A 15785-nucleotide genomic window follows, 5' to 3' on the forward strand; every position below is an offset into this window, starting at 1 on the left:
ATTTTATTTTATTTTATTTTATTTTATTTTATTTTACTGTCTTTTTGCCTTTTCTAGGGCCGCACCTGCGGCATACGGAGGTTCCCAGGCTAGGGATCTAATCAGAGCTGTAGCTACCAGCCTACACCAGAGCCACAGCAATCGCAGGATCTGAGCCATGTTTGCAACCTACACCACAGCTCACAGCAATGCAGGATCCTTAACCCACTGAGCTAGGCCAGGGATCGAACCCACAACCTTGTGGTTCCTAGTCGGATTCATTAACCTCTAAGCCATGATGGGAACTCCAACTTATTTATTTTATAATTAAGAGTATCTCTTGATCCCCTGCATATATTTCATCCATGCCCCACCACCCTCCCCTGTGGCAGCACTGGTTTGTTCTCTGTATATGAGTCTATTTCCGTCTTATTATATTTGCTCTTTTGGAATTTTTTTTTTAAGATTCCATATATAAGTGAAAACATCCTGCATTTGCCTCTCTCTGTCTAACTTATTTCACCTAGCATAATACTGTACAGTTACAATCTTATTGTCACAAATGGCAAAGATTTCATTCATTTTTATGGCTAAGTAATAGTCCATAGTATATATGTACTGCATTCTTTATCCAATCATCTGTTGATGGTCTCTTAGCCTCCATACTTTGGCAGTTATAAATAATGCAACAATAAACATTGAGATGCATAGGTCTTTTCAAATTAGTGTTTTCATCTTCTTTGAAAAAATACACGAAAGCAGAATTGCTGGATCATATAATATTTCTATTTTTAATTTTCTTAGAAACTCCATTATGTTTTCCATAGTGGCTGGACTAATTTACACTGCTACCAACAGTGTGTTCGGGTTTTCTTTCCTCCACATCCTCACCAACAGTTATTAGTAGTTGTCTTTTTGATGGTAGCCATTCTGACAGGTAGCTGTATCTCATCATAGTTTTCATTTGTATTTCACTAATAATTAGTAATGTGAGCATCTTTTCATGTCCCTGTTGGCTATCTATATGTCATCTGTGGAAAAATATCTAGTCAGTTCCGCTGCTTATTTTTTATTAGTTGGTTCATTTTTTTGATATTGTGTTTATTCCCTCTGTATTTTGGGAAATTACCACCTTATCAGACATTTCTTTTGAAAATATCTTTTCCATTCACTAGGATGCCTTTTGGATTTGTTAATGGTTTACTTCACTGTGCAAAACCTTTTTAGTTTAATGTAGCTCTGTTTGTTTAATTTTGTTTTTGTTTCCCTTGCCTGAGTCAGATCCAAGAAAAATATTGCTATGATTTATGTCCAAGAGTGTTCTGCCTAATGTTTTCTTCTAGGAGTTTTATAGTTTCAGGTCTTACACTTAAGTCTTTAATCCATTTTTGAGTTTGTTTTTGGATATGATATGAAGAAAGAGTCATTTCATTCTTTTACATTCCAGTTTTCCCAACACCATTTATTGAAGAAACTGTCTTTTTGCCCTTGAAATTTTTTCCTCCTTTGTCATAGATTAATTGACATTGTGAGCATGGGTTTATTTCAAGACTTTCTATTCTGTTCCATGTAACTATGTGTCTCTTTTTGTGCCAGTACCATACTGTTTTGATTATTATAGCTCTATTATAGTTTGATATAAGAAAGTGTGATACTTATGGCTGTGTTCTCCTTTCTCAGGTTTGCTTTGGCTATGCAGGGTCTTCTGTTGATCCATACAAATTTAAAAAGTTTTTGTTCTAGTTTTGTGAAAATGCTTTAGGCATTTTGATAGGGATTGTATTAAATCTGTAGATTGCTTTGAGTAGTATAGACATTTTCACAATATTAATTGTTCCAGTTCATGAATATGGATCATTTTTCCATTTGTTTGTGTTATCTTCAATTTCTTTCATCCATGTCCTATTGTTTTCCAAATATAGATCTTTAAATTCCTTGGTTAGATTTATTTTTTGGTATTTTATTCTTTTTGATGCAATTGTAAATAGGATTGTTTCCTTGATTTCTTTTTTTTTTTTTTTTTGATAATTCATTGTTGGTATATAGAAATGGAACAGATTTCTATATATTAATTTTGTATCCTGGAACTTTACTAAATTCATTTATTAGTCCTAATAGTTTTTTGGTAGAATCTGTAGGGGTTTTCTATATATAGTATCATGTCATCTGCAAACAGTGAGTGACACATTTACTTTTTCCTTTCCACGTTAGATGCCTTTCCTTTCTTTTTCTTTTTTTTTTTTTTTTTTTTTTTTTTTTTTGTCTGACTTCTGTGGCTAGGACTTTCAATACTATGTTGAATAAAAATGACATGAATGGACATTCTTATCTTATTTCTGATCTTAGAGGAAAATATTTCGGCTTTCTGCCATTGAGTATAACGTTAGCTGTGGGTTTGTCATAAAAATGACCTTTATTATGTTGAATTATATTCCCTCAATATCCACTTTGTTGAGTTTTTATTATCAATGGATGTTGAAAATTTTGTCAAATGATTTTTCTGCAGCTATTGAGATAATTGTGTGATTTTTATCCTTCGTTTTTGCTCATGTGTTGTATCATGTTGATTGATTTGCATGTATTAAATCATCCTTACATCCCTGGAATTAACCCCACTTGATCGTGATGTATGATCCTTTTAATGTATAGTTAAATTTGGTTTGCTCATTTCTTTGTTGAGTATTTTACATCTATCTTCATCAGGGATATTGGCCTATAACTTTTTTAATTGTGGTGCCTGTCTGATTTTGGTATCAGGATAATGATAACCTCTTAAAATGAGTTTGGAAGTGTTCACTCCTCTTCAATGTTTATGATATAGTTTGAGAAGAATAGGTATTCTTTAAATGTTTGATAAAACTCCCCTGAGTACCTCTCTGGTATTGAACTTTTTTTCTGTTGGGAGTTTTTAATATAATTGATTCAATTTCATTACTAGTAATTGGTCTGTTCAGATTTTCTGTTTCTTCCTGATTCAATCTTGGAATATTGTTTCTAGGAATGCATCCACTTCTTCTAGGTTAATTCCCACTCATACAGTGGCAAATTTGATAAAATGCACAATTTGTTGACATAAAATTCATAATATTCTCTTTGATTATTTATATTTCTGTAAAGCTGTTGTAACTTTTGCTCTTTCATTTCTAATAGTATTTATTTAGGCCCTCTCCCTTTTTTTCTTAATGAGTCTGAAAAAAGGTTTATCATTTTTTTTGTCTTTTCAAAGAAACAGATCTTAGTTTCGTTGATCTTTTCAATTAGTTTTTCAGTCTCTTGTTCACTTATTTCTGCTCTGACCTTTATTTTTTCCTTCCTTCTACTAATTTGGGATTTTATTTGTTCTTTTTAAAATTATTTTAGGTATAAAACTAAGTTGTCAAGACGTTTCTTGTTTCTTGATGTAGCATAAGCCGTAAATGATGTTGCTATAAACTTTTCTCTTAGGTGTACAATATAGTGATTCACAATTTTTAAAGGTTATATTCCATTTATGGGAGTCCCCATTAATTGAAAGTGCATCATCGTAAAGGTCTTCATCCTCATCATCTTCACACTGAGTAGGCTGAAGAGAATGAAAAAGCAGAGGGGTTGGTATTGCTGTCTCAGGGGCAGCAGAGATGGAAGAGGTTGGGGAGGGGAAGGGGAGGCAAAAAGGCATGTAAGCATGGTATGACTATGGAAATTCATTATAATTTCTACCTGAAATTTTTGCTTGTTCATTTCTCTAATGGAATACTACTCAGCCATAAAATGAACAAAATATTGTCATTCCTAACAACATGGATACAACTGGAGATTATCATACTAAGTGAAGTAAGTCAGAAAGAGAAAGACAAATTCCACATGATATTGGAATCTAAAATATGGCACAAATGAACCTATCTACAATACAGAAACAGATGCACAGACATAGACCACAGGCTTGTGGTTGCCAAGGGGGAGGGCAGGGAGTGGAATGGACTCAGAGTTTAGGGTTAGTAGGTGCAAATTATTACATTTAGAATAGATGAGCAATGCGGTCCTACTGTATAGCACAGGGAACTATATCCAATCTCCTGGGATAGACCATGATGGAAAATAATATTAAAAAGAATATACATCTGGGTCAGTTTGCTGCACAATGGAAACTGGCATAACACTGTAAATCAATTGTACTTAAAAAAAATTTTTAAACGTTTCTATATAATACCAGTCCTTCTTCCACCTTGCTTTAGTTTCAGTACCCATATCATAGAAGGGTCCATGTGATAAAAGAAGTCAAAACCAGTCTTGAGGAGTTCCCATTGTGGCTCAGCAGGTTAAGAATCCAGTGTAGTCTCCAGGAGGATGAGAGTTTGGTCCCTGGCCTTACTCAGGGGGTTAAGGATCTGGTGGCCCAGGTCACACATTTGGCTTAGATCTGGCATTGCTGTGGCTGTCGTGTAGGCTGGCAGCTGCAGCTCCACTTCAACCCCTAGCCTGGGAACTTCTACATGCCTCAGGTGCAGCCCTAAAAAGAAAATGAAAGGCAGTCTTAAATAATCAGAACCCTCTTCCACATTGCCTAATGTCAATTTTTTCTGGCACTGCTTTTTCTATATGTTCTTCCTCATTGTCTGGAAGTGATTTGGAAGCACTCATAGAGTCATCTTCTGTTAATTACTCCAGTGTGGTATCTATTAGTTCTTGAATTTCTGTAAGGTCCACATCTTGAAACCCTTCACCCACCCTCCTTTGTGGGCTATCTCTACAATCTTTTTCATATGATTTCCTTGACTGATGCTTCCATAAAGCCTGTGAAATCTTACATAACATCTGGACACAATTTTCTACAGCAGGAATTTATTGTTCCAGGCTTGATGATTTTAACAGATTTTTTATTACAATGGTGGGATCTTCAATAATGTAATCCTTCCATGGTGCTCTGTGAGGCCCTGATCACGAGGCTGAATTAGAAACATGTTTAGGCGCACATAAACCACTTTGACACCTTCAGTGTTGAACTCATGAAGTTTTGGGTGGCCAGGGGTATTATCGAATATCAAAAGAACTTTAGAAGTCAGTCTTTTACTGGAAAGATATTCCTAAATTTAGGGACAACACATAGATGGAACCAATCCAGAATAAATATTCTCACTGTCCGGATTTTCTTGTGGTAACCAAAAGACTGGCAGCTGGTGTTTATCTTTTTCCTTCAAGCCTGGGGGTTAGCATCTTTACAGATAAGAGCAGCCCAAATTATAAAATTGACAGTATTTGCACAAAACAGTAGAATTAGCCTGACTCTTCCTGCCTTAAATCCTGGTGCTTATTTCTCTTCTTTACTAATAATGTCTTTATTTGTGTAACTTTTTTTCCCCAGAATAGGGAAGTTTGGTCTGCAGTCAAAACCTTTTCAGGAAGATATCCTTTCTCCTCAATGATTTTCTTATTGGCATGTGGGAACTCAGTTGGCCAAAGCTGCTTCTCCTGATATCTATATCTTTTATAAGTCATGATTCTTTCTAAAATTATCAACACCATCCTTTGCTGGCATTAAATTCTCCAGCTTTAGGTCCCTCACCTTCCTTTTGCTTAAAGTTGTCATATAATGACCTAGCTTTTTCTCAAATCATATTACAGTCCATAGATATGCTTTCACATAGCAATTCTGCACCCACATAAAAGCTTCATTTTCAATATGAGATTAAAAAGTTGATTATGAAAAAGTACAAGATTTTTGTGTCTCCTGGCACAGCTGCAGCAGTAGCTTCACAAACTTCCTTTTCTTCTTTCACAGTGGTCCTCACGCTGGATTCATTCTTCTTGAAATGGTGGGCAACCACAGCTGCAGACCTTAATCTGCAGTACATATCAAGCAATTCAGCTTTTTCTTGTAATATCATGACTTTTCTCTGCTTCTTGGGAGTACTTCCAGCATCACTGGTGGCATTTCATATTGGTCCCATGGTGTTAATCAATGTTTACAGCACTGCACTTAACATGATTGAAATATTTGTGAGAACCGGACATCACTTATTATTATGATACACAATTTACTGAAGTGATGAACTGCTCATGTGAAGATGAGTAGCATCTCACAGCGTTTTCAGCAGATACTTGCAACACTTGAACCCCTCACATAGCAACAGGAGGTGGCTACAAAATCATTACGATAGTACAATATGCACTACAGCTAATTTTATGCAGTTATTTTTAAATATTACATCTTTACATTTGTTTACATTTCTCTGGGCTACGAGTAGTGTATGTAGTGCATGTACAGTCTGTTTCCATGTGTAAGTACTGGTAAAATTTAACTTTGTATGTTAGGTTTGGGTATTTTTATAGTAGCAAATGATAATATAATAACTACATATATTTTATGCATTCATGACATACATATATTTTTATTAATTTTTTCAATATCTCTAGGCAACATAGTTCATCTGGAACTTTTTCCAAATTGTCAAATGTCTTCAATTTTTTTTTCCAATATATTTTATTGGAAAAAAATCCAGACATAAGTAGACCCACACAATTCAAACTTGGGTTGTTCAAGAATCAACTGGATTTGTTTTAAGCTCATAGTCATTTAAATTCAAACTTGTTCTAAAAAATACTCTACATTTTTACTCCCCCCTCCATATTTTATGTTTTTTTTTTCTTTTTTGGCCACCCCAAGGCATCATATTTTATGTTTTCGATATCATATTTTACATCTTTTGTGTATCTTTTAGCTACTCATTATAGCTATGGTTGATTTGATGACTTTTCATCTTTTAACTTTCACACTAGCTTTTTAAGTTGTTGATCCACTACCTTTAGTATATATTTACCTTTACCAGTGAGATTTGAGACTTTTTTCCTCCATATATTTTCTTATGTCTTGTTATAGCCTTTTATTTTTTACTGCAAGAAGGCCCTTTAACATTTCTTGTAATTCTGATTATCTGGGAAACTCTTTAACTCTTCTTCAATTCTGATTGATAATCTTGCTGGGTAAAGTATCCTTGGTTATAGGGATTTTCCTTTCAGCACTTTAAATATATCACACCACTCCCTTCTGGCCTGTAAAGTTTCTGCTAAAACATCTGCTAATAGCCTTTGGGTTTATATAGCCTTGTGATAAGCTTTTTCCATTACAAATAACTCTTTACTGCCTTTAAAATTCTTTAATTTATGCTATTTTAATTATGATATATATGCACTGGTACATATCCGTTAGGGTTCATCTTATTTGGGATTCTCTGTGCTTCCTGGACCTGGGTATCTATTTCCTTTTCCAGATTAAGGAAGCTATTAGTAATTCCTTTTCATAAAATTTTTTTCTACCCTTTTATCTCATTCTTTTTTTTCTGGGACTCCTATGATGCAAATTTTAGCACACTTGATATTGTCCCAGAAGTCCCTTAAAACTATCCTCATTTTTTAATTCTTTTTTCTTTTTGCTCTTCTGATTAGGTGATTTTCACATTTTGTCTTCCATTTATTCATTCTTCTATTTCACCTAATCTGCTTTGGTTCCCTCTAACGTATTTGTTATTTCAGTTATTGTGTTCTTCAACTATGATTGGTTCTTTTTTATATTTTCTAACTCTTTGTTGAAGTCCTCACTATGTGTCGCTATTCTTCCATATTCAGTGAGCATTTTTATGACTGTAGCTTTGAACCCTTTATCAGATAAACCAATTATCTCTATTGCATTAGAGTTTTTCTGTGATTTTAACTTGTTCTTTCATTTAGAACATATTCCTCTGTATTTTCATTTTGTTTGACTTTTCTGTGTTTGTCTCTCTGACTGAAGCTGTAGCAAGTGTGGGCTGGGACTTTTTCTAAGGCAGAACCAGAGCACAGTGTGTGCAAGGGGCTGTAGTCTTGGCAGGAAGGGGGGGCTTGAGCCACAGGGGCTAGAGCCCAAGCCCAGTGCAGCCTAGAGCTTCTTTCAAGGTGCACTATGGACTGCCCTTTTGGCAAGGGTATTGTAGGATGAGAGGCTAGAGCCAGACTTTGATGCAGGTCAGGGCTTCTCCTGGGGTGCTCTGGAGGTTGCCACCTTGGAAGGAGGTAGAAGGAGTGTTGGAGCCAGAGAGGTTCCAGCCAGAGCTCATCACAGGCCAGGGCCTATCCCAGGCCTGCAAGGGACCACCCTCTCAGCAGAGGTGTTGGAGTTGGAGCCGAGTATGGGCTGGGAAAACATGCTGGGGCAGCCTTGGCAGGCCAGCTATATTACCAGGCACTTTTCAGTCTGATGTTTCTGTGCTGGGACTCAGAGTAAGTGTGTGTCTTGATTTCCTACAACCTTCCAGCCTTCCAACTCCCCCAGTCCTAAGTTCCACTGCTTTCATAGCCAGTTCAGGAGGTTCATCTTCCCGGTGCCAGTCCCCACGGCTGGGTGCCCAAGGTGGGGCTCAAACTCCTTGCTTCTTTGTGAAGACCTTCTCATAGCTCTTTCTTCTTGAGGGTTTTCCACCAGGATTGTAGGTCCTGACTAAATCGCTGTTTCTTCCCTCCTACCCACCTCAGGATAGTTTTTTCTTTATATTCTTCATTGTAGAAGAGCTTTTCTGCAGGGCTTCAGGTCCTTTTCAGAGAGAGTTATTTTACATGTTGTTGGAATTTTGGTGTATTCACAGGAGGAGGTGAGCTCAGGGTCTTCCGACTTTGCCATCTTGATCCCACCTCTGTTTGTGTCCTAGAATATATTATGCTTGTGTCTTTTATTATGCTTAGGAGAGAATCTTGAATGTAATTACAGTTTCACTTAATGGAATTGAACCATACTTACACATAAAAAAATTATTATTTTCATTATTTCAAATACAGCATCTTGGTAGAATGGATCAAGAATGTCCAAATACATTAAATATGCACAATTTGGTGTGTCAATTATATCTCAATTAATTGGTTTTTTTAAGTACCCAAATGGGAACTAGGAAAAACAATTGTCAGACTGGCAGGTTTTAGCCACATCAGCCACACACAGTCCCATCCTGTTAGCAGCCAGGGTCCTATACCCCCAAGAATAAACCTTATTCTGCATCCATACCTCAGTTCATTTCCATGTAGTCCATATCCAACCCCATACCTCTTCCACCTGACCTCCTACTTAGGGCAGCCTTATATCACTTGTGTTGTATTTGGAAAAAAATAGAAATTTAAAAATATTACTCTGATTCCCTCATATCCAAGGTTCTGCATGCAAGCTGAACGCCCACAGGCACGACCTGAGGAGTAGAAACCAACCAGAGTTGTCATCCTGTCAACTCCTGGCAGCCTCTGCTAGCAAACATCACCTTGTAAATGACTACATTTCAGATTCCTGGGTGTTAAAAAGCATTATCTTGAGCTGGTTCCCTAAATGTAGATGCTATGAGTGGATATAAGTGTCCGTTCTTCAGTTTCCAGGACATTCAGAAGTAGAACCACAGTGGCAATAGAGTGGTGGGAGTCTTGGTTTTGGCACATCCTTTATGAGGCCTCAAGGGTAGTTGGTCCCCGATAGGTCAGTTCTCTATTGTTCTGAAGACATTTCTGGAGCCCCAGCCTGGAATCTGCTTTTCCTCCCTTCTAAAAAATGTGTAAGCACCTAATACCCTGTTTTAAGTTCCTTACTGCTTTTACTATCTGGATGGTTTCTGTCTCCTGCACTGAACCCTCGATAACAATCTAATGGCCCCCAGTATTAGCTTTCATTTCTCCCATCATAAGCTCTGCAATCCAATCTGGGGGCTCCCTGCTTCCCGGATACTCCAAGCTTTTTTCGCCTCCCCACTTTTCTTATACTGTTTCTACCTTATTCCCCTCCTCCCTGGAATCACTCCTATAATCCCAAATCTCCTATTTGAAACTACATTTTAGAACGCTCCTTAGCCTATATTAGGTTATAGCTCCAATGTGAACAATTTTTATTTTGTAATTTTTGGCAAAAGCAACCCACAAGAGTAAAATAAGGATTAGGAAAGTTCAGATACATATATTTACAATCTAGCCAAAATGATTTCATTAATCATTTCCAGATTTTCAAAGAAGTCATAATGTAACTTGAAGATTTTTTCTCAGGATGTGGTAGGGTTTTTTAATATCTATTTAATGTCTCTTACTTCTGGCAAAAGAAATTGCTATAGCCCCAAGTTCAACATATAAATAGCTCTAAGCTAAGTTATATTACCCTTGAGGAATACAAGATGTTGAATCAAATGAAGCATTTTAGACCAAAATATGTACGTGCTTCAAGATTTAAAATATTTAAGTAATGCTTAATTTCAAAACCTTTTCATAGGAACTAAGGTTTAAAGACCAATCTTCACTCAGGGCATATATTTTAAAGTCTGGAAATATAGATCTTGCTCCATAACCTTAAGCAAGTAGTTTATCTGAGAAAATAATGCAATTTAAACAAAAGTCAGCAACATAAAAACACCTTCGGAGTTGCCATCGTGGCTCAGCGGTAATGAACACGACTAGGATCCATGAGAGTGCAGGTTTGATCCCTGACCTCGCTCAGTAGGTTGAGGACCTGCCATTGATGTGAGCTATAGTGTAGGTCACAGATGAAGCTCGGATCCCGTGTTGCTACAGCTGTGGTGTAGGTCAGCAGCTGTAGCTCTGATCCAACCCCTAGCCTGGGAACTTGCAGGCAATGACTGAGGCCCTAAAAAGCAAAAAAATAAAAAAAACGCTGTCATTCTAAAGCTACTGAGGTTATCTTGGATTCAGTAGGAAGTCTAGAAACATGTTTCTCTACTGTGTCTTCTCAGTAGTGGCTTTTTCATTGCTCAAGGCGCTCTGAACACTATGGATGCTAATATGCCTCATTTGAAACCATCCTTTGAGGAAAGCAAGATGAATTCAATATTGTTAAACTCTGTTACATATGCTATTAAAACAAAACAAAACCAAACCAAAAAACAGCATCTGATAGCTGCAGGGTCACATATAAATTTTTATGAAATATCTCATTTTTTTAAAACTCTCTTTCTATTAAAAGCTAAGGCTTAAAGTATGCATCCAAGGGGCCAAATGGCAAGCAATTTGAGTAAATACACAAAGCTGTATGCTGAAAATTGCCTCAGTCTTCTGACTCTGACACATTATCAAGGAAAAGCCTAAGTACCCCAAATCTCCTATCTCCTTCTCTCTCTCTCTCTCTCTCTCTCTCTCTCTCTTTTTTTTTTTTTTTTTTTTTTTTTTTTTTTTTGTCTTTTTGTCTTTTCCAGGGCCGTACTTACAGCATATGGAGTTTTCCAGGCTAGGGGTCTCATTGGAGCTGTAGCCACTGGCCTACGCCACAGCCACAGCAACACGGAATCCAAGCCACGTCTGCAACCTACACCATAGCTCACGGCAACGCTGGATCCTTAACCCTCTGAGCAAGGCCAGGAATCGAACCCACAACCTCATGATTCCTAGTCGGATTCATTAACCACTGTGCTCCAACGGGAACTCCCCAACTCTTTCTCTTAATCCTAGTTCACTCCCAGGATGCATCTTAGTCATAACAGCCTCATGGGGCCATCTTTCCAACCTCCACATAAGGCCAGTATATTCATTTTCTATTGCTACTGTAACAAATTAGTACAAATTGAGTGGCTGAAAACAACACTCATTTATGATCTCACAGTTGCGTAGGTTAGAATTGCAGGAGGGCTCAAATTCATCCTTTGGTCAAAGTCTCATCAAAATATTGACCAGCCAGGACTCTTTTCTAGAAACTCTGAGGGAGAATCCACATCCAGTCTTCTTGAAGTTGGGGGCACAATTGTCCCTATTTTCTTGCTGGCAGTCAACTAGGGGTCACTAAGAGCTTTTAGAAACTGTCCACTGTTTTTGGTTTACCCCGCCCCCCGTCTTTAAAGCCAAAAACAGCTTTCCAAATCCTTGCAGTGTTTCAAATCAATCTGACTTCCTCTCTGCATATCTCTAACTTCCTGTTCAACCTTCTTCTTCTGGTTTAAAGGCTCATGTTATTACAGTGAGTCTACTTAGAAAATACAGGCATCTCCCTATTTTAATGTCAAATGATTGTCATACCTGCATTTCCCTTTTGATGGTAAAAGGTACGATATTCTGAATCCCAGGGATTAGGATCTATGGAACTTGGGGACCATAATTCTGTAGCCCATATTCAGACATATCTGAAACTGAGGCTTTCCTTCTGGAGTACTTGCTGCTTATAATGGACCAAGATAGGGAAAAAATCTCTTTATTCTTCAAATCCCTAAAGGATAAAACTTACTTGTTAAATCTTATAATCATCACATAGTAATAAATATATTTATACTCTCCTATTCAGTGTCTTTTTTCAAAAAATGTGGAAACATTTTCTTCCCATCATGGCTCAGGGGAATCTGACTGGCATCCATGAGTTCGCAGGTTTGATCCCTGGCCTGGCTCAGTGGGTTAAGGATCTGGCGCTGCCATGAGCCATGGTGTAGGTTGCAGACTCGGCTCGGATCTGGCATTGCTGTGGCAGTGGCATAGGCCAGAGGTTATAGCTCCAATTTGACCCCTAGACTGGGAACTTCCATATGCCGCAGATGTGGCCCTAAGAAGACAAACAAACAAACAAAAAAACATGTGGAAACTAATTTAGGCACATGCAAATCGTACTTATAAGGTTAATCCTAAGTATATCATTATCTATTATGATTAGATAATGTGTTGCTATTTGTGACATGAGACTACAGGTGAATTTCTGTGTATGTATGTGGTATAGAGTCAGTGTGCTATACTGGGAGGTAGGAGAGAAGCAGATTAGACAGCCAGACTTCTGGAGTTTTGCCCAATTCTTCTACAACCTACCTGTACGATTTTGAACATACCGTTTAAGAAACACAGGTCTTGGTCTTTGTCTATTGTGAAGTTGAATATTTTGTTAATATACAGCTGATGATTCTGTGTCTCAAGTCATTTATCTTTATATAAAGTAAAATGGTACATAAACCGTAGGTCATTTTATTAAAAATATATCTTCATGGAGTTCCCGCTGTGATACAGGGGGTTAAGAATCCAGCTGCAGCAGTTCAGGTTGCAGCTACATCTTGGGTTCAGCCCAGGAAATTCTGTATGCCATGGGTGTGGCCATAAAATTTAAAAAATGGGAATTAGGAGCTTGGCTGCTGGCCGCTTTGCTGCCACCATGACCATCCCTGTTCACTGTTTCATGTGCGGCAAGATTGTCAGCAACACGTGGGAGGCCTACCTGGGGCTGCTGCAGGCCAAGTACACCGAGGAGGATGCTCTGGATGCACTGGGCCTGAAACAGTACTGCTGCCGCCACATGCTGCTGGCCTACATGGACCTGATCGAGAAGCTGCTCAACTATGCACCCCTGGAGAAGTGACTGTGCAGCCAACAGGCAGCGTTTAGCCCAGAGATCTTCCCCTGAGGTGTGGGGAGGTGGAGGCCTGCCTGCCTTCCCACAGCCCTGTCCTCATGTCTTCCTCTCTGGAAAGAAATATCCAATAAATGCTTTTGAAGACAACAAGGAGGACCTAAAAAAAAATATATATATATATATACACACATTTAAAATATATTTTGTCATAAGAGAATTGTAACTTTTTAAAATAGCTACTTTATCAAAAAATAAGAGATAACAAATGCTTATGTGGATGTAAAAACCAGGAACCCTTGTACACTGCTGATGGTAATGTAAATTGGCATAGCCACTATGGAAAACAGTATGGCATTTTCTCAAAAAATTAAAAATAGAACTACCATATGATTCAGCAGTTCCACTTCTGGGTATTGATCCAACAGAAACAAAATCACTTTCCCAAAAGATATCTGCATCCCCACGTGCACTGAAAAATTATTTAAAATAGCCAAGAGGAGTTCCCGTCATGGCTCAGTGGAAGCAAATCTGACTAGCATCGATGAGGACACAGGTTTGACTCCTGACCTCAACCAGTGGGTTAAGAATCCAGTGTTCCATGAGCCGTGGTGTAGGTTGCAGATGGCTCAGATCTGGTGTTTGTGTGGCTGTGGTGTAAGCCAGCAGCAACAGCTCTGATTCAACCCCTAGCCTGGGAACCTCCATATGCCATGGATGGGGCCCTAAAAAAATAAAAATAAATGAATAAAATAGCCAAGACATGGAAACAGCCTAAATGTCCATCAACGGGTAAATGGATAAAGAAAATGTGATGTATATATACACAGTGGAATATTATTCAGCCATTAAAAAGAAGGAAATCTTGCTATTTGCAACAACATGGATGGACCTTGAGGGCATTATGCTGAATAAAGTCAGTCAGATAGAGATAGGCAAATACAGTATAACCTCACTTATATGTGGAATCCAAAACAGACAAAAACTCATAAAGGACAGATTGATGGTTACCAAGGGCAGGGGTGAGAGGTGGCCACAATGGGTGAAGGTGGCCAAAAGTTACAAATTTCCAGTTATGAGATCAATAAGTACTGAGGATGTTATGTATAGCATGATGACTGTATACCATATTGTATATGTGAAAGTTGAAATTTGCTAAGAGCGTATATCTTAAAAGTTTTCATCATAAGAAAAACAAATGAATAACTGTGTGATGTGAATGTTAACTTTTTCTGTTAATCATTTTGCAGTATATACATATATCAAGTCATTATATTATACACCTAAAACTAACACAATGTCAGTTATATCTCAATTTTTTATTTCTGTGAAGTATTTTTTATTTCTCCCCAGAAAAATCACCAATTTTGTTCCTCAGGAAAAAAGTTTACACATTTACAAATCTACTCCTCCAAAAGCAAAATAGAATTTGTAAAAAAAAAAAAAAATTCAGCATCTCAAGATTCATGTATATCCTAAGGCAAAACAGATGGTTATCAAAATTTCTTCCTAAGAAGGCAACATAAGCAGAATAAATCATGCAGAAGATTTTACCCATCATTTTTTTTCCTGTGACTGGAATCTGACACTAATCACTCTTCTTCTTACAGTCAGAGCAAGGTCCCTTTGCTCCAGTTCACAGCATCTATTTCCCAGTGCACAAGTGATTTCGCAAAACCTATTTTTAGTAAAATATACATAATATGTGTTTTTGGTGCAAGAGGTAATGTCAGCTATTATGTGGGCCCAAAACCTAAATAATGTAAATAATGTTTGTTGAGTATAGTTAAAAGTACCCATGTTAACAGAGTCTCAGATTCTTTTTTCCTGAAAGAGATTCATAGTTTAAAAGCTCTTTCAAATCAGATAATCTTACAAATTTACACTTTCTGTTACTTGCTTTAATTTCAAGCTACCTAAATGCAATTTTTTTAGTTGAACTAAAACAATCAATCTCTTAAAACGTTGTTTGTATTTCCCAGTAATTGCTGGTGATGTTTAGAGAGTTTATAATTTCATAGGTGAGACAGAAAATTACAGGAATGTATGTTGTCTGTTTTATTCCCATATGACGTATTCATATTATTTCATTATGGTTATTTGAGAATATTTCAAAAGGCAGAAGCCATCCCTATTTCTTATATCACCTATTATGTCATACTATAGTACTCTTCACGTTGTGGTTGCCCAATAAATAGCACTGCATACTTTATTAATAAAATCCATAGAACTCAGCAGAGCATATGATAAGATAAAGAATAGTCCAGTTCTACCTAAGGCTAATTAGTTGTTACCTAAAGCCTTAGGTTCAGTTCTATTTTCTGGTTGCCACATTTTTTAAATTAGCTTTACTCACGCACAATTTACATGCAATTAAATTCACCCATTTTAAAGGTTGAGTTTTGACAAATGCATATACCCAAGCATAGTCTGCAAGCATAATCAAAACTACATCATGTATATGTGTAGACATGTATGTCTACTGGCACATGTATACATTATGTGCAAGTGC

At 37.2% G+C, this 15785-nt stretch overlaps 1 protein-coding gene across 1 annotated transcript; it reads left to right on the forward strand.

Annotated features, from left to right (window-relative positions):
- Positions 13079-13412, forward strand: LOC100156985 (DNA-directed RNA polymerases I, II, and III subunit RPABC5-like). Its single transcript, XM_005663951.2, has one exon. The coding sequence runs from the start codon at positions 13079-13081 to the stop codon at positions 13280-13282; it is 204 nt and encodes a 67-aa protein (XP_005664008.1). The 3' UTR covers positions 13283-13412.

Source organism: Sus scrofa, chromosome 5 (genome assembly GCF_000003025.6).
Source record: "Sus scrofa isolate TJ Tabasco breed Duroc chromosome 5, Sscrofa11.1, whole genome shotgun sequence".
Taxonomy (NCBI): domain Eukaryota; kingdom Metazoa; phylum Chordata; class Mammalia; order Artiodactyla; family Suidae; genus Sus; species Sus scrofa.